This window comes from Apteryx rowi, unplaced genomic scaffold (assembly GCF_003343035.1).
Source record: "Apteryx rowi isolate R43461 unplaced genomic scaffold, aptRow1 scaffold_584, whole genome shotgun sequence".
Classification (NCBI taxonomy): domain Eukaryota; kingdom Metazoa; phylum Chordata; class Aves; order Apterygiformes; family Apterygidae; genus Apteryx; species Apteryx rowi.
The window spans coordinates 482598-509390 of NW_020450854.1; the positions used below are offsets into that span (position 1 = coordinate 482598).

Here is a 26793-nt window from a genome sequence, read left to right on the forward strand (position 1 = left end):
ACTTGCAGTACCATTATGTAGGCAAGGAATACAGAATAAAACACCACAACAACATTTACATGACTCGTTAAATACCATACTTAATACTTACAGTAATACGTTTTCAAAGAGTTTGTATTTTTTCTTTCCTTGCTTTGGTAACTTCGCAAATGGTGTTTTGTCTTGAATTAATTTGTGTTATGGGTCTGTTTGCTTGCATAAAGTGCACATACAAAATAAGAAAGCCTTTCGTAAGTTTGGGTTTTATCTGGGAATGGGTTACGCCTGTTTACCTGTCCCTCCTCCACTCAGGTTAGGTGGGATTTTTCTGACCTGCCCGCTTGTCTCATACTTCAGAAAATAGCAGCCAAGAAACAAAAAAATATGAAAAAATGAAAGTAAAAATGTAATGTTTTCATAATAGATGAAAGTGTGCATTGGGGAATAAATTCTGTTATCTGTTAACCTACAGGGTGACTGCTTCCTGTCCCTAGGCAAGTAAAGTTTTTCCCAGATTTGTGAAGATTTGCTTAACTGGGCAACCTTTCTACTCTCCACTCTATTTTCTCTGCTGCAGGTATTTTTGCGAGCTCTTGTAGAATGTACCAGTGATGAAGGAGAGAAACGGAGGCTTCAAGAGCTTTGCAGCAGACAAGGAGCCTCTGATTACGCCCGTTTCATTAGAGAGCCTAATGTCAGCTTGCTGGATTTACTTCATGCTTTCCCAAGCTGCAGGCCTTCACTTAACCTGTTGATTGGTAAGTGACTGACTTGGACTTAATTAGATTTGGTTTCTGAAAACACATCAGACTATACGTTAAGTTTCCCAAGAAGTGGAGAAACTGTTCAGTTACTGCAATTTTTCTAAAGCAGCTATCTATGGTGATCAAACTAGAATTATTGTTGGGGAGCAGAGCTCTGTTATCCAGTGTGTAGTCTTTGGCCTTGATTCTGTGAACACTTAGGCACATACCTGTGGTTCAGCTGGCTCTGGATTGCTCCTGTGTGTAAAAATAAGCATAAGGTATTTGCAGGATTAGGGCTTTTAAGAAAGAATTCATCACTGGTTAAAATTAAAACAGACCTGTTTTTACAGCTTATGATTTTCCTGCCCTCACGTTCCTTTCTTGCCCTTCTATCTGTTAAAACAGAAAGCTTTTCCCAGTGTATTCATGTTTATATAATGTCCAACACACTCATTGGATTCCTTATATAAAATATGGAAGGAATGAGACTTTCAACTACAGCCATCTCAAATGCATCTGGAAATGCTGACAGTTATTTTCCAGATTAAAAATAAGAATGAGTTTCTTAACTTTTTTTGTTGTTTCAGTTGGTGAAACATACTGCTTTTCGCAGCTTTTGTGATATCCTCCTCCACCCCTATGCCAAATTCATTCTGCTATAAAATCCAAAGATCGTTGCCATATTTTTGCTGGCTAAGTGTATGAAGCCATTTGGCTGTACAGTAAGAAGAAACCACTAAGTTCTGCATGGAGGTGTGAAGTAGAAAACATCTTTGCCAAATTGGAGGAAAAACTGTATGAGACAGAAGGGAAAAAAATCTGATATTCAAATATTTAAAAATACTTGTAGAAAAAAAGTTACACATATTCTAACTTCTAGGAAAAAATTGAGTTCTTTTGTTCTTATATCAAAATCCTTAAAAAGAGCACCCATGCTTTGACTTGACTTTTTAAATTTAGGAACAACAGTGAACATGGCAGGAAGCACTGCATTCTTTTCAGACACAGTGTAGTGGTATGTAGGAGGGAATAAGAAAGAACTTGAAACTCTAGTCTCTCCTTCCTAGTACACTGTATCAAAGATTTAAAAAAAGAAATAAAATGTCTGCTCTGTTTTGTATACATAGAAACACGTTCAAACTGAAAGCAAGAACACTTAGTTTAGCATGTCCCACAACACTTCTGAGTGTTGCTCTATGCACCTGGACTGAATAAAAGTAAGCTTTGAAAGGTTTTCAGATGTGTGCCCTCAGGGAAGTAATGTGCTGAATAGGCTTAGTGCCTTCTTTAAGTGATTTTCCTGAACTAGCATTTCTTGTCTCTGACTTGAAGCAATCTTATGTAAGAGGGTATCTCTAAAGCATCTCAGGGTGTTCAAGTCCATGTACTGGTTGGAACCTCTGTTAAAGGGTGGCACAGGTGGGAAAGCAACTATAAAGCAGTTAAACTGCATTTTACAGCAGTGTGCGTACCCTTTTACTCCACTGTATGTTTTCTGGCATTTGCTATTCCCAATTTTATGGTATTCGCTTGCTTGTTGTGGCCATTCCCCACCAAACCATACTCTTAGCTTTATGTCCACCTCCTTCTACTGTGCCCTTCTCAGCCAAAATTTGCAGCCAAAATTTCATGATAGAGCAAGTCATTTCTTTGAAGACTGGGAAACCAGCGACTTCGACCTTCTGTGTGTCTATGTGCATGTACATACACMCACAGAGTATATGTGTATATACACGTATTGTATATGTGTGTGTATATATATATATTTATGTGTTTTTTAATTTCAAAATTAGTGGGGAGTTTTAATTATGAAAATGCCCAATGAACTCATGTCCCAGTTTTGAATGAGTGCTAGTTAAGGCTACAGCTGTGGTGGGGGGTTTGTGTTTTTTAAGGTGTGATTTCAGATATCTCTGAAACTTACATAGGTATTCATAGTGGTTTGAAATTGTATTGGCACATCTGGTTCTAGGAGATATATATGTGTATGTATGTATACATTTATAGTTAGTATATATAAGAAACTGTCAATCAAGTAGTTCCTGTTCTCAGAACGTTTGAGTTCCATAAAATATTCTTGGTGCAAGATGGGGAAAATTAAAGTTCAAGTTTCACTTTGTCCACTAACTATTGGCCTTCATTTTGCGTACCTTACAGAACTTTTTAAATGACTGAGTCCCATAACTGAATTGTGTGGCCTTGGCTGTCTTATTTTATGGGGTCTTTACCAGATGTTCCACAAAATCTAAAAAGCATCCAAAATAGAATTTGAATCTTAATGGCTTATTTGCTAGTGGCAAATGTTCAGTGTTAATAGAGTAAAATTACAGTTAAATTAAAACGTGCTTTTAATCTGTAGTAGCGTAAAGCTTGTTATGTGATATTTTGATTTTGCACTGGGATAAATCAAAGAATAAGCGATGCTTCTTTATTTATTTATTTATTTTTCAGAGCATCTTCCTAAATTACAACCCAGATCCTATTCAGTTTCAAGGTAATGAAATATTCAAGTTATATCTTCTTTGTAATTTTGGTATGCTTTTTGTCAAGTGTGTGTGTGTTTATATGTATATAAGCACACATGCACATGTGTGTATGTATACACATGTGCATGCACATGTATGTGTGTGTGTGAGGGGGTATCTATATACACGTTATGATTTTGTAGAGAGTAAACTCTGAATTATTTCTGAAAGGAGTTTTGCTTAGAATTTTTGATTTAGTGTTTACTATTGAATTCATCTTTATCTGCGTGAATCCCAGGCCTTGCTGCTCCCTTTTCTTATCCCTTTCTCCCAAACCGCCAAGAGAAGTAGGAAGTACAGAAAACTCCCCCTGGCAAAAGATAATTGTGCAAATAGAATGGCCATACTCACATGACTGAGGAAGCAAAAATTGTCTAGGCAACACTACGCAGAAGGGTCTGCATTCATTTTTGGAAAGTGTGTGTTACTACCCTCGAGTGGACGAGTTGGTCAGAATGTTGTCTTCATCTTGAATTCTTTCCTAGAAGACTATATCTGCTTTCAGTCTGCCCAGTCATTCCTCAAACTTATTTAATCTCTGCTTTTAATTCTCTTATTTAATTCTCTGCTTTTGAGCAAAGCAGAGAAGTAGCTGATGGGCTGGATGAGTCTCAGCCCTTGGAGCATGTGGCTTTTCCCTCTTCAGTAGTGCTGGAACCTTATTCACTGCTGGGACTTTGCACCAGTTCTTGACCTCAGTGACTAGCTGCATAGTATGTGGAATGCAGTGTGACTCTGGAGGAGATCAGAATCCAGCTGTTCTTCTTAGATATTGTTGCTGCACATCTCCCTAATGGGCTAGCTTCCTTGCCTTTAGAAGTTTGCATGTTTATCTTTTGGAGGCCTGTCATCCCAGATGCCTCTTTGCCTAGCCGCCTCTTCCTGACAATTATCCCTCTGACTTACTAAGAAATTCCACTAGTAGCCAGTTCCTGCCCAGGGTATCTTTCCATTTCTGATTCTCAAGGGCACCGATATGTAGGCAAGTCCCTTTGAATTCCCCGCTGAAGGTGTCTGACATTAGGATCTCAACCACTCCACTGATTCAGGTAGAAGCAGGGAAGCTGCTGTAAAAATGTACTGCATATCACTTTGTTGCTTTTTTCCACAGATCTTCCATTCTTAAAATTTCCCTGTTAGCTCTCCCTCTGTTTGCTGGTTTCCTCCAGAGTTTTTAATAAGAATAAGGGAAAAAAACTGGTTTGATGAAATAGGCTAACTGCATAATCTCTTGAAAATCACTATTAAATACTGCTCTTATTCTACAATAAGGAAAAAAAGCAACAACGTGAGTAATTCTTCAGATCTTCTGGAAGGACATCCAGTAAATGCACTAGATCTAAAGAAGAAATACAGAGGAATGAAGGATAAAACCTCAGAAAAAAGTGATTGTGTCCCTGTTACCAAAACACACAGTATTTGACTGTTTCAAACACCAGACATGCAAAACATTGACAAGACTCTGGTAGAGTTCTCAAGGAATGAGCTTGCACCCATGTGAATGTGATAGAGAGGAATTCTGGTCCCATTCTGTAGGTCACTTTCCTCTGAGTCCAACCTTAAGATTATTTTCTAAGTGTATATAAATACCTTATCATTAAAGGAACACTGAGAATCTTGACATCAGTGAGATGGTTTGGGCTGAAAATGGACCTGCTGTAACATAGTACAGTTATCTCTCAGTATTTTCATTGCTTTTTTTTAATAAGTGTTTCTTTGCAGCTCAAACTTATTTCAGCCAGGAAAATTGTGCTTTGTGTTCAATATTGTGGAGTTTCCTGCCTGTCCCACTAGACCAGTCGCATGGAAAGGAGTATGTACAGGCTGGCTTGCTGAGTTAGTTGCACCCCTACTACAGACTAACAAAAACGTTGTGGATGAAAAAGGAGGAAGCCTTTCAACTGAAAAGGTATAAATATTAAATCTAAACTCTCTTACCATTAAATTTGTGCATGTCTGAAACAATTGCAGGTTTCTTTGTTCATTGCTCTGATGTACTGCAGGTGTTTTGACAGTGGCAGTATGCATCTTCATTTTGCAGTTCTAACCTACTTGGTAAGTTTACCCTTCCCTCTGTAACATGTTTCGATCCCCACTGCTAAGTTGCTAAAAATATGTTTTAATTTATCTGTGGATACCTGAAGTAGTGAAATTTTCCCATTGCTGAAAGGCCAGAGTCCTTTTCCACGCCACTGTACTCGTAAGCAAGTTTTGGAAGGTGTTTTCATGTAACAATATACCATTGTGCAATTTAGTGGTTACTCCTCAAGGGTTTCTTATGGCTTAGTGTTGTAGAAGAGGCACTTGATTGCATTCAGGAAAGGCTAGCAGACACTAGTGGGGAAAATTATGAAACTCACTTCTTGTCAGGTCTTGCACACAGTTTGTGAAAGGCCAAGTTATCAAATATCACAATAGAAAAAAATCATTTGTGGTACTTCTGGTGTGCACTGAAGATGGTTTGGCGTTGGAGGTATTATTAGGAGATGGTACTTTTTTTCTTCTGCTTTCCTTTCATGGGAAAGAATCTCAGTAATTAATCAGTCTCAAGCTTATTAGGTGTAAGTTAATTAAAATTTTGGAGTTCTACTGTATAATTAACATGTCAAAAAAAAAACTATTGGCATAGTCTAATCTATATTTGATTAAGAAAGTGGAAACAAGCATAGAATTTCATTATGTGAAAACTGTGCCAATAATTCAAAGTGTTGCTCTGGCAAAAATGGGAGAGAAAACACGTACAAGTTTTCTTCATTTCTAAAAGCTAATTCAAAGGAAAAACTGACTTAATATGTGCATGATATATCTTATTCCAGTATTCAGAACTGGAATTTAAAATACAGTTGATTTGTGATGTGTTCAAGATGAAGAATGAAAAAGAGCTGGAATGAAAAGAAAAGCAAAAGGTTTATTACGAAATGAGTCTGAATAAAGTTCAGAACTATTTGCATCTGCCGTGTAAGCGAGAATTCAGCATGGATAAATGTGCAAAAATACATGTACGTTGCAAAATATCTGGAATACAGATACAAAATGGATGAGTCTGATCCTGCACAAAAATATTTTACATTAATTGCAGAGATTTACAGAATAAATGTGTATACTATTTGCCATATTCTTTAAAGGAAACACCAGTTTGGAATCCTTAACAGGGAAAATAGCCTGCCAGCTCAAATGTGGTTTAAAATTGTAAATTTTACAAAAATACAGATATTGGCCGCCCTAGCAAGAATTATACTTTTTTTTTTTAATCATCAAAGCAGAAAAACAACACTGTATAACATTGTAATATCTGTAGTGGTTTAAATGATAAGAAATGAGTAGCGTTAAACCACTCAGGTTTACAGAACAGAGTTTGAGTAACTTGGTCTAGTGCTTCATTCATTAAACTTCAAAATAGATTCAAATCCTCTCTTAATACATATCCAAGATAAATTGGATGCTTGCTTATGACCTCAGTGGATGAGGCTCGGCTATTGTTCCTGCTGCTGAATCTTAAATATTCTTTTAAAGAAATAAAAGTAGTCAGCTCTCACTTTCTATATACTAAGTTAATCATGGCTCAGAAAGTAGTTCTGAAGCTCTTGTGAAATTAATATTTAGACTTCCTTTCCCACAAAGTTCAGGTGATCATAATTAGAGTTTATCAGTGGAAAGACATAAACCACTTTCAAAAATCTTTGAGCTGTTGCTTGCCTCCCCTCACCTGTTTGCCTCTTCTTGGAGATCTGTAAAATTTCTGTGAAATTTAAGAAAGCAAGCTTGTTTATCAGTAGGCTTCAATTTGCTCACCCCCTCTGGGATATTTTTAGATGTCCGCAGTGTAGAAGAGGTTGAGAGTTGCCTGTAATAGCAAAAATTTGCTAGCTTCCCTTTGAGTACCAACACCAAACTTTCCAAGAATGCTAAAATTGTGTTCCCGAAATTATGACACAGTCAATTTTCGTATTCAGAAATTCATATTTATGTGTTTCTGCCCAGTTTTTCTCCAGATGGACTGATAGGTCTGTAAATATGGTGTGTGTTCAGAAACCCATAAGAAAGCTGATTCAAAATGTCTGGGTGGCATTAAATAAACTCTGAATTTCAGGATTTGGAAGGGGTATGTGCACGAATACACTACATAAACATACTCAGTGTTCTAAAAATTTCATGGTGTTTTCACTGCTTAAAAATATTTTTCAATTGTATTCTATCTAATTTCATTCCAGATATCTATTTTTGCTCGCCCAAGCAGTACTTTCCATTTACCTGCAGATCCGTCTATCCCTTTCATGATGGTTGGTCCAGGAACAGGAATTTCACCATTTATTGGTTTCCTGCAACATAGGTATGTACCAAACTATTACATGGAAAGCAGCCTTTTTATGTTGAAGAAAATACAGCTCCAGGTACTGAGTACAAGTGCAGTTAATTGTTTCTAATCAGCAAAACAACCTTATAAAAAAAAATCTTATTATTACAGCAGTGCTTGGTTTATTTATTTATTTTTCAAATGAGTAAAACTTCTGTCTGACTGTATTGAATGTCTGTGGTGGATACATGAGGGATCGGATGAAGCACAGACAAAAAGAAATAAAATCTTATTTCTGTGTGTTACTAGTGGAAGCCCTGTAAGAGGTCAGTAGATTTTTGAAACTTTGTTGAATTGGCTTTAAGTTTGGTATTCAAAATCCCTTTCCTTCAGAACTGACATCTGTATTGCAAGGCTTGGCCTGATGAATGTATAGCCTCTGGTTGTCTTATTTGAGAAGCTAAGTATTAAATGGCTAAAGAATTTGGAACTGCTGCTGATTCCAAAAGGTTGCAATAAGCAACAGTTGAAGCACCAAAAACAATTGGGGGTATCTGCACTTCTGCATTTGCTGTTCTTGAATAACAGACACAGCTCTCGACACGAGTCAAATTTGATGTTTTTTATGAAACAGGTTACTAAAAATACATGGTCCTGGCAAAATACAGAACAGTTGGCATACTTCCAGCTTGCTTTAAGTATGGTATAAGAAAAAAATTGCAGAAACCTGTATCAGAAAGTGATGTACAGCTCATTTGATTCATACAAAAACTTGATAGAAAATCTTAGCTATTTTCTATTCTAATGTTATAAAGCCATAGTCATTCACTTAGCATTGTGACTAGGAACAAAGAACATTTTGTACCTCTTTATGCATGTATGAGATAAACATAACTTTCAGTACGGCTGGACCAAAAATACCAGAAATAAACACCTTCCATCACATGGGGATGTTGACAAGTGACATCAACTGTAGTGTTTGCTGAGAAGCATTGATTAAACTAGCTTCCATATTCATATGATTGTAAATAGCGTCTGTACACAAATGTTTTTTGCAGAACATATTTAAATCATTTAAATGGAGATGATTTGCTTTTTTAACTGAAAGCAGAAGGGACAATGTCACAAATTTTTCTGCAAAATAGTATTTACTGCTCTTTTCTCTTTTTTCCTTTATGAAACGTAAGGGTCTGTACAAGCCAAGATATTTATCAAAAACTGCAGTTGCTATTTTGTTTGAAAACGAAAATGAATCTACAGCATTTAGTGGATGTTATGACAAGGGACACTGCTATGATTTTTTTTGCTTATCTACCAAAAGCATTCTATACTTATTCTGTTTTTTCATTTACATGGGTTCAAAGGAGAGACTTTTATTCTTCGTATAACTTCCATTTCTTAGTAGGGTGAAGAATGGCTAAGATCTGGGTGGCTGAAATTGGTTGGATCTTTCAGCATGTCACAGTTACACAGAAGTGTTCTTTCTTTCTCCAAACCGTGCAGTTACATGCCATCTTCAGTATATAATTTTTTTTATTATTAAAAAAGGACAAGAGGTTTTTCACTCACAGGCATTGAGTCGAATGTTCTGAGATGCTGTTATGGTCAAGTGACATTTCAGATGATATTTACAGTGCTCTGTAGGCCTGAATCCTTCAAGTGCACCTTTGATTACAATTGTAAGCACCAGGAAAATCCCTTCCTGTGGGAATGTATCTTCTTTGGTTTTGCTACTGCTTCTCCCTAGTCCTGTCAATATCAAACAACACCAGCTTTGTTAAGTGTAGTTTACTGCTGTTTTAAGTGATCATTTTTCTTCATATGATTTCTACAACACTTTTCAGTTACTAAAATACACTCTCCAATTATCTGTTTTTAGTGAATCAGTTGGCCACTATTCGGTTCTCCTTGAACCCTTTTACTAAGCAAAGAGGCCTGGGTGACCTTGTTGATGAAAGCCGAGGCAGAAAAAGTATTGAATACTGTGGGTTTATCAGTGTCTGCTATCACCATGTCACCCATCCCATTCAGCAACAGGCCTACATTTTCCTTATTCAGCCTTTTGCCACCGGTTTAGCCATAGAAGCTCCTCATGTTGCCCTTGATGTCCCTTCCAAGTCTCAACTTCAGTTGAGCTTTGGCTTTCCTAACACCATCCCTACATGCCCAGTCAGTGTTTCTAAAATCCTCCTTTGTTGCTTGTCCTTACATCAGTCTCCTGTACATGTCTATTTTGCGTTAGATCTCAGTCATGAGCCCTGTTCAGCCAAGCTGCTCTGCTGATACATCTACTTGTTTTGATGATAGACTGTTCTTGTGCTTACAGGAGGTTGTCCTTAAAGACCTGCCAGCTTTTCTTAGCACCCTTGCACTTCAGAGTTGTCTCCCATGGAATCTCACCTACCAGTCCCCTGAATAAGCTGGAATCTGCCCTCCTGATTTCCAGGGTCTGTACTCTTCCTCACTCCCCTCAGGACCTTGAACTCCATAATTTTATGGTCACCACTTCCAACGCTACCCATTCAGTATCACATCCCTAACCTGTTCTTCCTCATTTGTGAATGGCAATTCCAGTTGTGCATAGTCTGTCAGTGGGCCATCAAGAAGTTATCCTTGACATCCTCCAAAAATCTCCTGGATTGCTTGCATCCTGCCATGTTGCCTTTCCAGCAGATGTCAGGGAGATTAAAATCTCTCAGAAGAACTAGAGTATGTGATTTTAGAGGCTTTCTCAAGTTATTTAAAGACTTCATCTCCTTCCTCACCCTGAATGGGTGGGTCTGTAACAAACTTCCTCCACGATGTCACCCTTACTGGCCACTCCTCTGATCTTAACTCATAAGCTCTCAACCACCTTGTCTTCTGTTCCATAGAAGAGCTCCATACATTTAAGGTGCTCCTTCATGTCAAGGGCAAACCCCTCCATCTTCCCTGCCTTCCCTACCTTTTCTGAAGAGCATGCATCCCTCCCTCCCAGATCTCCAGTTGCTAGTTGTCCCTCCATGTCTTAGTTCACATAATGCAGTTCTGTGACTGCGTGTGGAGCTCTAGTTCCTCCTGCTTGTTTGCCAGGCTGCATGAGAATCATTGCAAGCTTTGTAGGTAACAAATGCATCTTATTCCATTCCTATATAACTCAGTCCTTCCAGCAAGATAAAGGTTTCTTGCATCTGATAACAATTATTTTAAAAGCTTTCTATTTGAGAGGTTAAATTTTGACAATGCTTCTGACTCCATACTTCTGCTTTAACCAGATAATTATTTACAATCCTTACTCCATATTTACGACTGCCTGATATTCCTTTATCTTTCAGATATAGTTCATGTTTTACTTTAAAGGGTTCATCGTGTTTTCAGAAGTATTTGATCCATGATAAATAAAATCTCTCTCTCAAAGCATAACCAGAAAGTCGCAGCTAAAACTGTTGTATTCTTGTTAGCATTATTTCAAGAAATAAAACACAATAACTCTTCTGGTGATGTATCAAATAGGTGGTTATTCATCTACAGATTTCTACAACTAGATGGAAAGCATGATAAAAATGCTTTGTGTTGAATTTTCTCCAGGTTTTTTTTACCATGCTTCCAGTGAGGGATAAGGATCTTCTTATTCAGTAGTCAGAATTGTGGATAAGATGTTCAGAAACATCATCTTGATTCCAATGTGAAATTGTGGCAAAAAAACTTTTAAGTTGAATGATTGTGTGCTGGACCAAAAGTGAGTATTCAAAATCAGAGTTGGAGGGTTTGACTTATTTATCATAAGTCTTTGTACATTTATGCCAATCTAGAGGTTTATTAGAGCACTACTATAAGTAACAACTAGGTTCTAGGAGTTTTAGATTTTGCATTATTGATAGAATAGGATTGGATTTACATACTGTCCGTATGTGCTTTTTGTTTTTGTCTTTTTTAGGCAAAAGCTCAGAGAAGAACACACAGACTGGGAATTTGGAGAGACATGGCTGTTTTTTGGTTGTCGGCATCAGGATAGAGACTATTTGTTCAAGCAAGTTCATTGCTTAGTATTCTGTGTCTCATCTTGTATTTGAGACGACATTTATCTCAAACCAATTACTGACATTTTTTATTGTCTTTCAGAGATGAGCTCAGATGTTTTCTTGAAAATGGCACATTAACTCATCTTAATGTTTGTTTCTCAAGAGACTTGCCAGCTGCAGAGGTAGCCCCACCTAAATACGTACAAGACGTCGTTAGGCTTTATGCTAAGGAAGTCACCAGAGTCCTGCTGAAAGAGAGAGGTTACTTCTATGTATGTGGGTAAGTAGAATGTGGGGAGATGGAATGTCTCAGCAAAGAGAGTGCYGTTAGCAGAAGTCTGAGGCTTTAGAAAGACTTGGAGCTATCTGAAAGAAAAGACCAACATGATATTGAAAATAGTCTTCCTAGAATGACAGAATTTTGTCTGCTATGTCTAGTTTTACAATATAGCTTTTAAAGATGCTGTATAATTCCACTGTTTGCTTTAGTCGCTTAATGTTTCTGTTTCTTTCTTAGTATTCAATTAAACTGCAGAAGTTTTCAAGCTAATAGGTTGCTCTTTCAAGCTAATAGATTGCTCTTGAGAAAATGAGATGCCTGAATACATATGATGATAAACGGCACACCTGTGAGATAGCAGCAGTCCTCTGCTGCTTTGCATACTTGGAGATAGGATTGGTCAGGATGCTTCCTAGATGTAGAAATTTGAAATTTCACTCCAGATTCCAAACTTCTGTTGCCTTTATAGAACTTGAGACCTCCATAATAGTAATATATTTTACAGTGGGAAGTTTTATTTGGGGATGCTAACTTACCTGGCAGCTTGAGATTTTTTAGGGAGTATGTTGATAAATTGACAACCATTTAAATGTAAAGCCCAATATCAGTACTTTCTACTGCAGAAATAAGCACCTGCTATTTATATTAAAAATAACATTATTATGAAGAAGTGATATTTATTTAAATCGGAACCATATGACAATATAATGGCAAATTATATCCAGTTATCCCTAAAAGAAAACAATTATTCTGTGACAGCTCAACTAGGAATCCAAGGTTTTTCATATAAATTTCAATGTGCTGAAAGCTTTGTAATGTTTGGTTGAGAGAAACCCTTGTTGTCAATTCTCAAGCTCATGACAACCTAGTGTAAACATTGCCATCCAATTCAGAAGCTGTATTTCTTTGTTTATTAAAAAAAAGTCTTGTTCTGAAGCTGTTGGTAAAAGGAAAAATACACTGTTATGAATTTCTTTTTTCTCCATTTCTTCTCTAGAGATAAAAAGCACATGGCTGATGGTGTAAGTGATGCTGTAGTGGACATTTTAAGCATGGAGATGGGAGTTGACAAATTGGAAGCAATGAAAATCCTAGCCACTCTTCGAGAAGCAAAACGATATTTGCAGGATGTTTGGAGCTAGATATGTTTATGTGAATATCTTTTGAGCTTTTTCTGTGCCTTGGTAATGCAAAGGCTTTTGTATTTTGCTTTTTCATTGTATATTAGGTTTTGCTTTTGACTAAAAGTTGTTGTCAAAAGTCCTGTCTGTAGTCATGCAATTATTAATGTTCTATACTGACTTTTCAAACAGGAAAACCTTTAAACAACAAACCAGGCTGGCTTTGAAATGTAACTTTTTTTGCAACATTGAATAATGGACTCTCTCAGTGCCTTGATTCTCTGCTTTTAAGAATGGTACATATAGAAAGCAAAAACTTCTGCACTTGTACAGAGTATAACCTAGTGTGTTTACATATGTATTTTTACCTATAGTGTGTACATAATGAAATTATAGAATAAATATTGTTACATGCTAATCTGTGCATTATCAAATGCATTACTGACTTGCCAAGATTTAGTTGAATGCTGCTTAGATACTTCCTCACACTATTTATATTTTTTTGGCTTGCACGATGATGATAATTGCTAAAAAGAACAAATGCTCAGAATATTTCTCAAGAAAGCTGGTTGCAGAATTTCAGCTTTGGAGTGTGTGTGKGGGGGGTTGTTTGTTTTTGTTTGTTTGTTTTAATACTTAGCTTTTTCATTTCATCATTCAAATACCATATTCTCAAAGTTTTGCTACACTCCATACTAATGCTTATTAGACTTCCAGATAATTCTTTCAAAGTTATTTTCATTCCTGTCTCTAACATCTTTTGTGGTTTAATTCATGAACAGACTCGCTGGTTGGGTTAAATTTGGTTGCTGGAGAAAATGTTGGTTAGTAAATACTACCTTGAATCACTAAACTATTTTTTTAAGTCGAAAACATAGAAAAATACTGTGTTTTGAAAGAAGTTGCCCTTACATATGACAATGCACTGCAAGAATCAAGTTGCTGAAAACAAATTGTTGCATTATCCGGTTGTCTTTCTAACAAGGGCTGTTTGGAGTTAATTGGTGGAAGAGCAAAAGTCTAAGTCATTCATACAACTTCTCTTCAGATCTCTCCTCTCTTCCCTCTGTTTCTTCTAACTTCCAAACATCGGTGCTGTCTTCTTGTTCCATGGCATACCTATATCTCTAAAGATAAACACAAAGTATGAGGAAAATATTTTAGACAAATCATTGTGTATTGTCTGGGGAGAATTCTGGTTTTGTTCTGCCTTATGCATAGTCAGAACTATATAACTTATTCCAAGGCTTGTATTTGTCTAGTGATTTGTTAATTTGTGGGTAAGTCAAGAAAAATTTGCAGAAAAAATTTGAAGATCAGTTAGAATATCACCTATTTTTAAAGAAGCAGCATACTAAAAAAGTGCCCTAAATTAAGGTTTTGGCTTAACTTGTGTAATGATAGCTTTGAATGTCCTTAGAAGGAATCATCTAAAGCTTTATATAGAAATTCTTCTGCAGCATGGTTATATCAGTCACTCTTGAGTAACCCCTACAAAGAAAGCTCCACAGAGAGAGATGGTTTAGAATAATAGTAAACACACCACAATTTTTATATCTGTGGTATGTAAGGGTGAAAATTTTGCTTCTTTTGAAAAGAAAAACACTGCAATTCAGAATTTTTGTGGAAATGGCTAAGGTGATATGAACATCAGCATTTTACATAAGCTGGTCACCTTTACGTGCTTCTAAAATTATTTATCAAAGAAAAAGCTTATAGTAATAATAATAAGATAAATCATTAACTACCTTCTGCTAATTGGAAATTGCACTCATCATATGAATGTGTGCTCCCAGATAGGATTTACCATGCCACTTGGAAGACCTTGGAGATTATGGAGGAAACTTTTTTGACTGCAAATTGCAGCTTTTCCAGATTTCTTGCAGGTATTCATTTTTGTGTTACTTGCATGTTGCAATGCAGAAGCTGCAGTGACTGTGCTGTAATACTACAAATAATAGTGTAGCACCTTTTGGGACTGACAGTTTCACTTTCTGATTCTCTGCATTGGGTTTGACAAAGGGTCTGCTTTACAACTTTTATTCATGTGTCCCCCATTCCCAATTATCAATTCTCTCCAACACAAATATTTGTAATTAATTAGTAATGTAGAGGTAAGTCCATAGTAAAACACACATGACTCTTGATCTCTTAGAACAACAAAAATATTTGCAGCTTACTCTGATATTTATAACTGTGTGGTACTAAGCCCAAAGTCCAAACTAGAAGATCCCTAACGAACACCACCATCTTTTATGTGGAAGAAGTATTTGTGCATTCACACTGAACAAGCAGGAAAAAAGGAGAGAAGACTTCTGAGACACATGAATCATGGTGATGAAAAAGGCTTGCAATAAGAACTATATGTTTGTCTTAATTGAACTGTGCCACTGTATAGCAAATATTGCTTATTTATGGCTCTTCAGTGTGTCTTGTCAGAAAGCATAAGGGTTGGGGATGGGGACTGATTTTTACTCTCTCCTAAAGCTAACCAGGGATTTTTAGTATCTTTTAGTTTTCTCTCATTAGAGAAACATTGTGTATATGTTTATCTTCTTAATTGCAGAACTTGTTACAGAATTCCTTTATTATTAAAAAGGAATCGTTATGATTGTGTGCTGTTTCTTATATTCAACTGGGAGGTTTGCAGTTATTAGGCTGGTAACAAGGACTGGATATTATGCTAAAGCTGCTGTTCCAGAGAAGCATGAGTAGTGAAATGTTACTTATGAACTGTTTTCACATCATTTTTTGAATATTATTCTGAATTGTGAAATGAGGTTGATGTTACCATTTCTTTTTTCAATCTACAGTTTCAGAAGAGAGTTTCCTTTTTAAATTACTAAACTTGTGCCTAATTTTTTGTTTGCTGTTTCTAAATTCAAGCTGACTTTACTGCATCTGGGAACAGAAGTAGTACTATCCACATTTCCTCYACCTTTCCGCCCCCCCCCCTTCCTTCCTCCTTCCCCCAACTTTTCGGGAAATTTAGAATACTGACAAAAGAATACGATGAGTAAGTCATTTTAGCAACCTCTGAAGATGTCAAGCATCCCGAGAAGTGTGGTTGGTGGTGCGTGGGTGGGTGGGTGGTGGGTTGTTGTTTTTTGTTTTTATTTAGAATAACAATAAGGCCAGATCAGAGAAATGGGAAAATCACAGAATATGACTCTAATGTGTCCAATTAAGGACTGACCTTAGCTACTGAATGGCACCTTAGATAATGAATGGTACAGGAATATTAAAAAACAAACAAAAGTTATTGAAAGTAAAGGTCAGAGCCCCAAGATGATTAAATCTCAAAATAAAATAAGCTTGTGGAATAAGGCATGGGCTGTGGTGCAAACCACAGAGTTTGCAGGTAACTTGAAGCTATGAAAATAGCTTTTTCCCTCTTCTTTCAGCATTCCAAATTATTAGGAAACACCAGTTGGAAATGAATCCAATACCATGTTTTAACCAAAATAAAATGTTTTGTTCTAACAAAAATCGCTTTGAGCTGAAACGTGCTGAAGTGTTCTCCAGACTTTGATTTATTTGGTAAAATTGGCTTGGGCTTCCTAAATATTCTTGTTCTTTCCAGATTTGTGAATAGGGGAGGAAAAGCTTTTTTTTTTTTTTATATTATATATATATATATATATATATATATATATATATATATATCCTTGCCTGATTAACTTTGCTTTTTACTTCAGAATAATAGGGCAGCACCAAGTTGTGTCCTGTGGTCGTTGAACCTGTTTCACTCATGTGCCTCATCCTATTTTTGAGAGCTCCTGGAGAATGTGTAGTGTATATTGCTGTCTGCTTGCTTGCTGTGGAAGTTAAGTCCCATCACCAAAGTTTTTTGTTTAAATGCATTCCAGTTTTACTTTGGAAATAGGAATGGGCAAAAGTATTAGCTTAAGAGAAAGTGAGACTAGTGAATCTTATCAGTAATGTAATTAATAATCATGCATATAATTCTCTTCCTTTTTGGTACTTTCATTATTCTATCTGATCACTTAACAGCTGTTTACACTATTCTAACAGCTATTAACTATTCTCACAGCACCTCTATTAGATAAACTTATCTTCATTTTATAGAAGGGGGAAACCTGGGCAAAGAAATGCTAATGAGTTCCCAAGGTAATGAAAGAAAAGAGCAGAGGCTCAAGTTTTTCCAAGTGCCATGCTGATTAACTCACAGATCCTTCCTTCTCAGGTATTTCCTCAATAATTTCACTGTGTGATACCAAAGAAAAGCTTTTTCAAAACTCTGAGCTGAATTGTTATAATAATGTTGAGTAACTTTTGTATGTTGTAATGGAAAATCTAAGTCTCCGCCTTTGTGGAAGGGGGGAGCTTCCAGAGCACTGGACCTCTGCCGAAGTTCTGTCCTAGGATGCATAGCCCTACTCCTCAGTGTTCTCTCATCTTGTCCCTGTTAGACACCAGGTCCCAGGCTTGCACTTTGGTCTGACCAAGTAATATGGTCAAATACCAGATTTTACAAATAATACAGGGTTTAAGTTGCAGGATTATATGGGGAGGAGCTTGATGTCACAGTTAAAGGAAATAGGCAGTGTAAAAATAGCACCCGGCTTGAATCAGTTCTCAGACTCTCTGATGAGATGGAGGCTTGTATTTACTTTGTGTACCTCTTAGGGATCAGTTCTGGTATCTGTTCCTGGTTCCAGAGAACAAATGCTCTAACAAGTTGTGTAGGGGTACTGTTTGGAGTCGCCCAAACTGCAAATGAGTATGTTGGAGCAACACAGAAAATATCAGTTACTCTCTAGTCACCAGGTTCTTGTTGGATATAGCCTACATGTTCTTTCAGCTCCTCTTCCTCATAGTCTTATATGACTCCCTTTTTAGATAGCAGGTTGAGAGAACAGATACTAACCATGCTTCAATCTAAAGATATCTACATAGATACTGAAAAAAAAGAGCTGAGCTTGCCCTTGTGATACTGGTCAAAGAAAAAAATGATTTCTGGTTCTAAGTGTCTGAGGAGCATAGACATTAAAAAAAATCAATTCATGGACTCTGCAGCTCCATGGACTTCAAGTACTGGTAGGAAACATCCTCTTCCTCCAGGGCCCGTCACCACACCTCCCAAATTCTCAGGTGTTGAGAGTGTCTGCAGCCTCCATGCAAGAAAACTTGTGGCTGTACCCACATGTGGACTTAGTGGAAGACAAGGGAGAGATGGACTTTCCCCATTAATAACACCAGTAGATTTTTGTCACATATGTGATTGTGGCTGCACAGTGTGTCATCTCCTTCACTCCCAGTTCAGATCAGGGCTTGATACAGAACAGCATATATGTGTATACCAGGCTTTCCTGGGAACATTCTTGCCCTTAAATTTTAGCCCAGAAATAATGTACTTTTAACATGCTTTTAAATAAAAAGCCAAGCCTGTTCCTGTCAAAAATTAGTGTTTTTTTTCATGTTTCACCATCTTATATGCAGTGTATCCAGTGCAATTGAGGAAGACAAGGCCATGTGTGAGAACGTAGTTTTTGCGGCAGAACTCCCCTGGCTCCTTGATTTCTTGTACAACTGCTCAAGCATATAGGGCTAAGCAGAAATTTGGGTGAAGTCATGTACCATTTCTTACTTCTGTGATGACATTTATACCAGCCTGATAAGTATAGCATACGGCTGGAGATTAACAGGCTAGATACTGTCAAGTCTTGTTACCATCTCTTCAAACCACTGTAATGTAGTTAACTAAAATGCCTTTTATTTGGGAGTTCACTATTATGATTGTTAAAAGGAAAGTAAAGAAAAAAATGTTTTAAATGTAGGCAGTTGCTTTATGGGGAAATTCTCTGCCTGTGGCAGTTGTGCCAGGTATTTCAGTGGCCAGGATAAAACTTGACAGCACATCCTGTGTATTTGTGCAGATTCCAGACTGGAGGTCTCTAATGCCCAGGCACTGCTTAACATACTCAGGAACATGGTGAAATGATGTGTGTTTTAGTTGAGCTGTATTTTTATTGTTCCTGACAGCTATATCAGCTTTTATTTATTAGCTTCAGATACACTCTGTTCTTAGGGGGACTCAGAGGACAGAATGGTTTTTCTCTTCCTTGCCCGATGGGAACTTCTGTGCAGCAGGGCATCCCTTGTAATTAGTTTTCTTCCTGGTGGAAGTGTCATCTTCACCTAGCCCTTCATTCTTCTGCAATGATTTTAATTTATTTTTCTTGTGGTTTCTAAAGAGCACAGCAGTAATCATTACTTTCTGGTAGGCTTTTGAGAGTACTTACCTAGCAGATTACCTTATATTCCAGTTTTTAGTCAGCTGGTTAGATATGGTTAAAACAGTAGAAGTTTTACTATTCCAATATATTCAGTACAAATTTTTCCATTTTTGCTTGTTAGAGGTTCTTGAATTTCCTGCTTGTTCTTGCAGTTCTTCACATTACTTTGTAGGGAAGGAGATAAGTGGAACATGCAGGGGTCAGTGGTGTCTGTGCATGTTTTGTTAACTCTTTCATTAGCCAGTGGCTCACTGCACTGTTGGTTATTTTAAAGGCTCTAAAAATCCTGTATTTTTTTGAAAGCATCCCTGAATGTTACACACATACTTCTCCAGCATTTGCAGTTTATGCTGGAACTAATAGAATTTACTGTTGCTAGACAAAGGCATAACGTGTTGTGACATAAACCCTACAGGTGATATACACTGTATATTTTATCTAAATGTTACCATATGTCCTTACTAATACTACATCCCAGTCTAAGCTGTACAGGACAGAAATTGTGTGATGTTCCCTTGGCTAAAGTAGTGTCCACAGTGGATCTGATTTTGGATGTCTGCACCTGATGACTTCATGTTTTTTATAGCCTTTGTCAATACCATGCCATATAGAATTTAAAATTCATCTGACTTAGAAATCCTCTGCTTGAAAGAGCAAACTCTATTGTTAAAGATATCAGCTGTATATAATGTCAAATTGCACTCAGACAACCACATATATTTAGTCTATTATTCTGTAGATGATTCTTTAGAGAAGAGTGAAAGAACACTTACAACAAACAGATATGAAATGACCTGCCTAAAACTCAATTTTGAGCTTTATTGGTTCACATGCAATCATATGCTTGCAACTTTTATTTTCTGTAATGTAAATATGGATATGCTCATTGCATATTTATGAATTTAGCAATCTGGAATGTTGATGGTCTTATACAACTGATTTTGTAGATTCTCAGTTTTAATGGGTGTTCTTCTCTTGTAGGAAAACAGAATATATTGTTTCTTCTCTATACCTTTTTTTCTTTTTTTGTAGCTGTCCTGCATCAGGTTTTTTCCTGCTCTTCAAATGTCCTTCGCATGTCTCTGTATCCATTTCACTTCAGTTATGCTTTAAGTGAGATGGGAAGACCAAAACTAAATTCAGTAGTCCCAAGTTCAGACACTGTATTGATTATATAAAACAACATTAGAACACTTTCAATATTATTTTCCATTCTGTCCTGCTGATAAAAACTAAGCGTGTATATCTGTTTTTTTTAACTGTTGTGGAGGAATAAAAATGGGAAAGTCACTGCATGTCTGCTGGTGACTATGGGAAGAGTATTAAATCTCTAAAAGATATGATTGATATGATCTCCAAGCCCTGGTCAGTTATGGTGAACTGATAGATCTGCATTGGCAGAATGGTACAAGCAATTGGTTTGGATCTGAACATGGAAATAGTTGGTATAATAATTTAATCTAAGAGCTCTAGATTATTTTAATGCCTCTCCAGATTCTGCTAATCAGCTGAATAAAATGTGCAAATATAAAAAGCTGCTCAGTATTATTAAAGTTGCCTATCATAAAGAAATCAAAACACTTTGATGGCAATAGCAGTATGTCAATTTGTTTAGGGTCTTGAAACACTATTAAAATATGTTTCATATTGAAAAAATGGAAGTCTTATTCAAATGCAAATTAAAGTCTGAAAAGTTGATTCAGCACCAGCACAAATTGCATTCACTTCCATTAGCATTTGAGTAAGTGCTCTGCTCCTGGTAGGAAAGGTTTGTCACGTTGACAAAGCACTCAAAGCAAATTGTGCTTATAAAAAAAAGGTGCTATGACTGGTTTAAAAGCAGCAGCTTTATAAGCCTCCATTATTCAGAGCTATTCATTTCTAATCTGCTTTTACCTATTGCTTAGATGATAAATTGGACTTCCTTAATTATTTTGATGCATTTTACTCTAGCTTTCTAGAAGATCAGCAGGGCAGTTTCCAGTAGTGTCCTACAAGATAGTCCTCAGAACTGACTTTCCTCATAGATGGAACAATGACACTTTCAAATACAACAGCCCCAAACCAGCAAACCTTGCGGGCAAGGCCAGATGGTAGAATAGGCACCTGTGCATACATGTGTCCCTTTCTCTGTTTAAACTGCTTTATCTTGTAGTTAAATGCTAACTCCCTGCTTGTGATTCTTTTGGACCGCTACTTCTTGTGACTAAGATGCCAGTGTGCTTTTTTTCTTCTAGTGGGGACAGAATCTTATAGAAGATAGAATAAACTACTGTTTACTTCAGCTGCATTCATTTGCTGTTTCTATAAAGATAAGAAAGGACCAGTATATGAACCACTGAAATTGTAGTCAGATAAATACCTTGTGGCTCTTGGAAGACAGCTTTTTTTTTCAAGGCCTTTTTTCATGTAACTGTCCCAAAACATTATGGGAGGGGTTAACATGGGTGCCAATGAAAGCCCCAGAGGCACACCTTGATGTAGTAAATCTTTTAAGTTTTCTTTGCTTTACCACAGCTGAAGCAAACACAGATAGGAGGGGGGAGGAAGAGACCTTGTACTACTTTTTTTTTTTTTTTTTTTTTAATGATTAGATATGCAAGTATTTTCAGCAGGTTAGTTTTAAAACAGCTGTTCCTGTGAAAAATGGAACATGGATTTTTTTGATTGAGAATTTTACAACCCCCCCAAAAAAGCTAATGCGTAAGTGGAAATGTTTTGTTTTTCTTACGAATAATCAAGTATGTTAAGGCTCTTACAGCTTTTCACAAAGAGAGTATTGCATTATACGGTAAATGGAAACGTTTTTCATGTCTGTAAAACTTCTAATAAAAATCAGTTCAGACGTTCTTAGAAAACTGGAATAATAATTCAGCAGTTTGCAGTTGTGTTTTTTTTAATAGGCTGTGTTGTTTCTTCACACACATGCACATAAACATATATGCGTTACTGAGATCTCAATTTAATTTTTGTTCTTGCTTTACAGATTAGACAGATTTTGAAATATCCATTTGAACTTTGTCCTTCAACTTACAAACTGTATTTTACTATTAAAATACATGGAGACCTTCATATAAAGAATGTCCAATGACGATTTCCAAGGCAAAAAAAGCCACCGCAGGGGTTTGGACTAGATGATCTCCAGAGGCCCCTTCAAACTGCAACCATTCTGTGACTCAGTGATTCTCTGGAATGTATTCTGCTGAACAGAAATAGCATATAATTAGAAGACTAGTTGGATATTTTGGTAAACTTAAACAACATTAAATGTCTTTATCAGTGTCGCAGTGTTATGTTTTTAGGCTGTGGACAAACATGTTCTGGATTTGCTTCTGCCAGCTGAAGATACTTTTTGGTATCAAGAAAACTGAAGAGGAGATAGTGGTTATAGAATAATGTTTCTCTGTCTTCCTTGTTGCAATAGGAAACCTGTAGATGCAGTGGGAGTCCCGGAGAGCCATATTACTCAAAGCTTACACAATAGGGCATTTGAGGTGTTCTTCGGCACTCCCAACATCTGCACAGTTGCAACATGATAGGCTATCGTCTGTGATCTGTTGCCTTGATACTTGATGCTTTCTGAAATATTCAGTGCTTTACACATATAAAGGGGGACACTTCATGGGCAATTGTGGCTGTTTGTTCTGGTAGAGCCATTTCCCTTTGCCGGATGTTTGCATTAAAAAATGATTGCTCGCAAAATTGCTGCATACTTTGTGTGCCACATTTGTTTCCTAACTAAACTTCATATTGAAATTCAGCAGTATTTTTCAATTATAAGACTTTCAGCGGCAGCTTGAGTGCTGGAATGTGACTATGTTTGCTTTATCTTCCTGCTTTGTTTTGGGCCAAAGCCAGATTAATTTCTTAAAAGAAAATATTCAGACATGGTATAAATTTCTGCAGTTCAGTACACCTGGGCAAGTTCATCCTCAGCCAAGCTAAATTAAAAATGAACTGGTTGCCTTACTGTGAATCAGGCTGCAAAAAACGGGGGCATACAGCCTGTAGTAAAACAGATTATACATGTTAGATTACTTCTTTTAGCTGGCATAGTAAACCAAATTTTGTTTTGTATTTTTAATGTTGGGCTTCAGCAGAGAATGATTGCATTGCAATTTCTTGAGTCACATATTCAGGCTCTGCAGTACTGGAAGATATTCACCTCTGATCTGGACAGAGATCCAGGTAAACTTGAGTTTCAGATGATCACTTATAATTAAATTTCTAATGCATTTAAAGATGATGGTGAATACTGAGTTGTAATGTTGATGTCTAATGCAGACAGCATCTCTGAAAGCTTCATCAAATACAAATTACCTGTTAATAGAAGGCTAAGAAGTTCATATTCCTATTGGTGGAGGTCTTCAGTCGTAGAATGGCAATAATTGATTTTAAAGCTGAGATTAGGAGGCCTAGTTGCTCCTGATATTACACAAGAAATGCAAGACACAATATGAGAAGTGAGTTCGTTCTTCTTTGCGCACTTTGTGCAAGGCCCTGCATAGCAGAAGGGCCCTGATGGATCATGATTTTGCTTTTTTCTCACTTGTATTGGGTGTAAGTGCATCCTCCCAGGCTTCCCTAAAGCTGGAGGGTCTTAAGTAATAGTCTTCTCAAGGCACAGCTTGGCCATCTGGATCTGTAGCCAAGAGCATCAAACTGGAGGGAAGCTTATGGAAGAAGTGGAAAAAACCTAGATATCCTAATCACAAACATACAAAGAAATAAAAATGTGTTTGGGAGAATGCACAGTTTGACACAAAAGCTAGAGTGCAATCTGCATTTTATTTAAATATAACAGGCTATCTGGACTGTAAGCCACATGACAGAGAATGAGTTCGTAGGAGAGAGATTCAGCATGCGCATGGTCTGTTGGCCACCTTAAGTCACTTAAGCTTTATTCCAGGAGAGGCACAGAGAAGGTCATTAAAAGTAATTAAGACTTTGTGATGTGTGTAATTGGAGACAGGATTGCACTTTATATTCACCAGCATGTTCACTTTTTTATCTATTTTTGTTTGTTTAGTTAGTGGTTCATAATTAAAAGCAAGTAAGAGAATAATAAACTCTGCTTTTGCATTTGAAAAGATGCAGGAATTTTATGAAGGATACATGTATGCCTGCTGGTGCCCATTACCAAACACAGATCTGAATTTTGGGTTCCTGGTTCTGCCTAAGTTTGCTTGATTCAGCAAGTCAATCTCTGCAACAGTTTTTTTTCATCTGTAAAATGGGCAGAATTATTCTTCAGAATTACTTCTTTCTTCCCTTTTGTCTCTTTAGTCTGTAAGCCCTTTGAGGCTGATTTTTACAATGTATTGCCTGCTATACTAGCAAATATAGCTAAGGGCAGAGATCCAGAGAACTTCTGAAGTAACTATTTAATAACTGTAGCTCCCCCTTCCCACCCGCCCCCCCCCCAAAAAAAGGTAGGATTTGCGTGTGTGTGTGTGTGCGCGCTCTCTTCTTTTAATCCGATTAAGTGTATGGTGTCAGAAGACACACAGCCTCTAGTCCATTGGGAAGAAATTGTCACTTATTTCCCTGCTCTCTTCTTCTTTCCATTTCTGTATGACTAAAATCATCCCACTGACATTGATGAGTCTTGCTCTACTTTGCAATGAAGGACTCTCAGATTTTGAAAACGTGCTCCTGTCAATGAGCAACTTTGTACATTCTTGTGTTTATGACCTGGTGACAGCTGAATAGTTAAGCAAAGTGTTTCACAAGTTATTGGTCATCACCTTGTATGTGCAGCATGCTAGTCCCTGTTTGACCATATGGGATAACATAACAAATGAATTGCTGCTAGGACTTACCACTCATTTTGCCAAACATCTCTGGGAAATTCTTACTTTCCTCAATGAGGAGTTATGGTTACTTGGGGCCACCCAGTTGCTATAAATGGTTTTCTCACCGAAATCCATAACACCCCTCCCCCCTCCAAAACACACAGTTCCTGTTAAACAATCACTTTCAAATTTTGTGTAGTTTGAGGTAAAAATGTGATCCACAGTAAATCAAGGTGTTTCAAATGTCTCATGGTATTATACACATTCTAGTACAAAAATTTGTCTTGTGTGCTGCCTTTTCTCCATCTTCAGATTGCATAAATCACTTCCTTGCCTCTTAATTCTTCCATAATACCCTTGTGTCAAGTTCAGCTGTTATTTATATGGAAAAGCTGGATTAAAAAGGTCCTTTCCTATAATGTAACTGTGTGGAATTTTTGAAGAGACTTAACTGTTTTCTCTTTCCATCTTGTTATTTTCCCTCCTGTCTGTCTCTTTGTCCTTGCTTCTTTGAATATGCACCTCTGTCATCTGCTTCCCTTCTTTTCAGATGCGCGTGTTCCACTAATTACCTCTCTCTCCCTTGCATATACTGCTGCCTGTCTTTCTCATGCTAGAAGATATACCATTGGCAGTTTGAATTGTTGCATTTGAATGTGTCTACTTTTGAAGGTGATTCTGCTTCCTGAAGTATCTCATGTTTTCCATACATTTTTCTGTTTTATAGCAATAATTCCAGTGGTAGCATCTAGGGTGGAATTCTTTCTTCTCTCTCAGAGAGAGCTGGGATTATTGTTGCAGTAAAGTGTACAGAAGAAAATGAAAGTGGCTGAAAGCCAGGAGGTAGCAATGGGAAAACTTTTTCCTATCTCTTGCAGTGTATTCCAGAAACCATTACTATAAAATCTCTTTTCTTACAGGACAAAATCTGCGCTGATGCTTTCTTCATCTCTTAATGAATTTATTATATGTCTCTGAACTCATACCAGGGAATTTCTGCAGATTCTGGATTGTCTTCTGCAGGGGATATGCCCCCTTTTCCCCCTGACAGACCATTCAGAATGGAGAAAGAGATAGAAATACTGTTGTTTTCTCTGGCATTGATACCAATGAACTCCCAGTGAATATGATGCAGACAACTGTGTCATCTTTTGAATTTACTTAATTCCAGGTTCAAAAATCTCCTGTCAAGGGAAATCAGAAATTAGTTACAGATTCACTCATAGAGTAGGAAAAATAACAGCTGGATTACATGTCTCCAGCATTGATCATGTGCAAGATTGCAGAAGAAGAGTCTGCATTCTTCTTCTCCAGTCCTTACCATCACCTGGAAAAAAAAAGCAGCCCCTGACAAGCTGGCAAATAAGCAATCAATTGTTAGTAGCATACACAAGTTTCTGTTGCTGTAAATCTGCCCACGGAATATGCTAAAGCCTTTTTTTTTTTTTTTTTTTTTGAATAAAATGAAGGATGATTAAAGTAGAAATAGAGTATCTGAAGAGTTATGAGTATTAATTTTCAGTATATTTGCTTTCCATTCTCAGGTTTTTGTCTCCTTGCTCCATGCTGTGATTGAGAGCGAATTTCTGGTCACCTAAGCACCTGTGATTCATTGCTTGCATTATGCAGAATAAGCACAGCGACTTTCCTGAGACAGACAGCTCAGCTTACCTCCACTAGCAAACTCTAAAGGAGGAATGCAAAACAGGTTGTTCTGCCATGGGTACACTGGCTTTCTGAGGAAGGCAAAGGATGCTTGCCCTGCTGCCAGCTTAAATTTGGAATTGAAATT

The 26793-nt window shown here is 37.1% G+C and overlaps 1 protein-coding gene across 5 annotated transcripts in view; it reads left to right on the forward strand.

The window, feature by feature from the left end:
* MTRR (5-methyltetrahydrofolate-homocysteine methyltransferase reductase) overlaps nucleotides 1–13364 on the forward strand; it is a 36618-nt gene extending 23254 nt beyond the window's left edge. For 2 of the 5 annotated variants that reach the window (XM_026082591.1, XM_026082590.1), the window contains exons 10-17: nucleotides 557–737; nucleotides 3177–3219; nucleotides 4973–5159; nucleotides 5222–5305; nucleotides 7462–7580; nucleotides 11461–11553; nucleotides 11646–11825; nucleotides 12823–13364. In XM_026082591.1, the coding sequence (XP_025938376.1) occupies nucleotides 557–737; nucleotides 3177–3219; nucleotides 4973–5159; nucleotides 5222–5305; nucleotides 7462–7580; nucleotides 11461–11553; nucleotides 11646–11825; nucleotides 12823–12967 (1032 nt within the window). In that variant the 3' untranslated portion in view covers nucleotides 12968–13364. Of the gene's footprint in view, nucleotides 1–556; nucleotides 738–3176; nucleotides 3220–4972; nucleotides 5160–5221; nucleotides 5306–7461; nucleotides 7581–11111; nucleotides 11554–11645; nucleotides 11826–12822 lie in introns of those variants that run through there. The other 3 variants (XR_003256140.1, XM_026082592.1, XM_026082593.1) reach the window with 3 other exon arrangements.
* Nucleotides 13365–26793: the final 13429 nt, after the last annotated feature.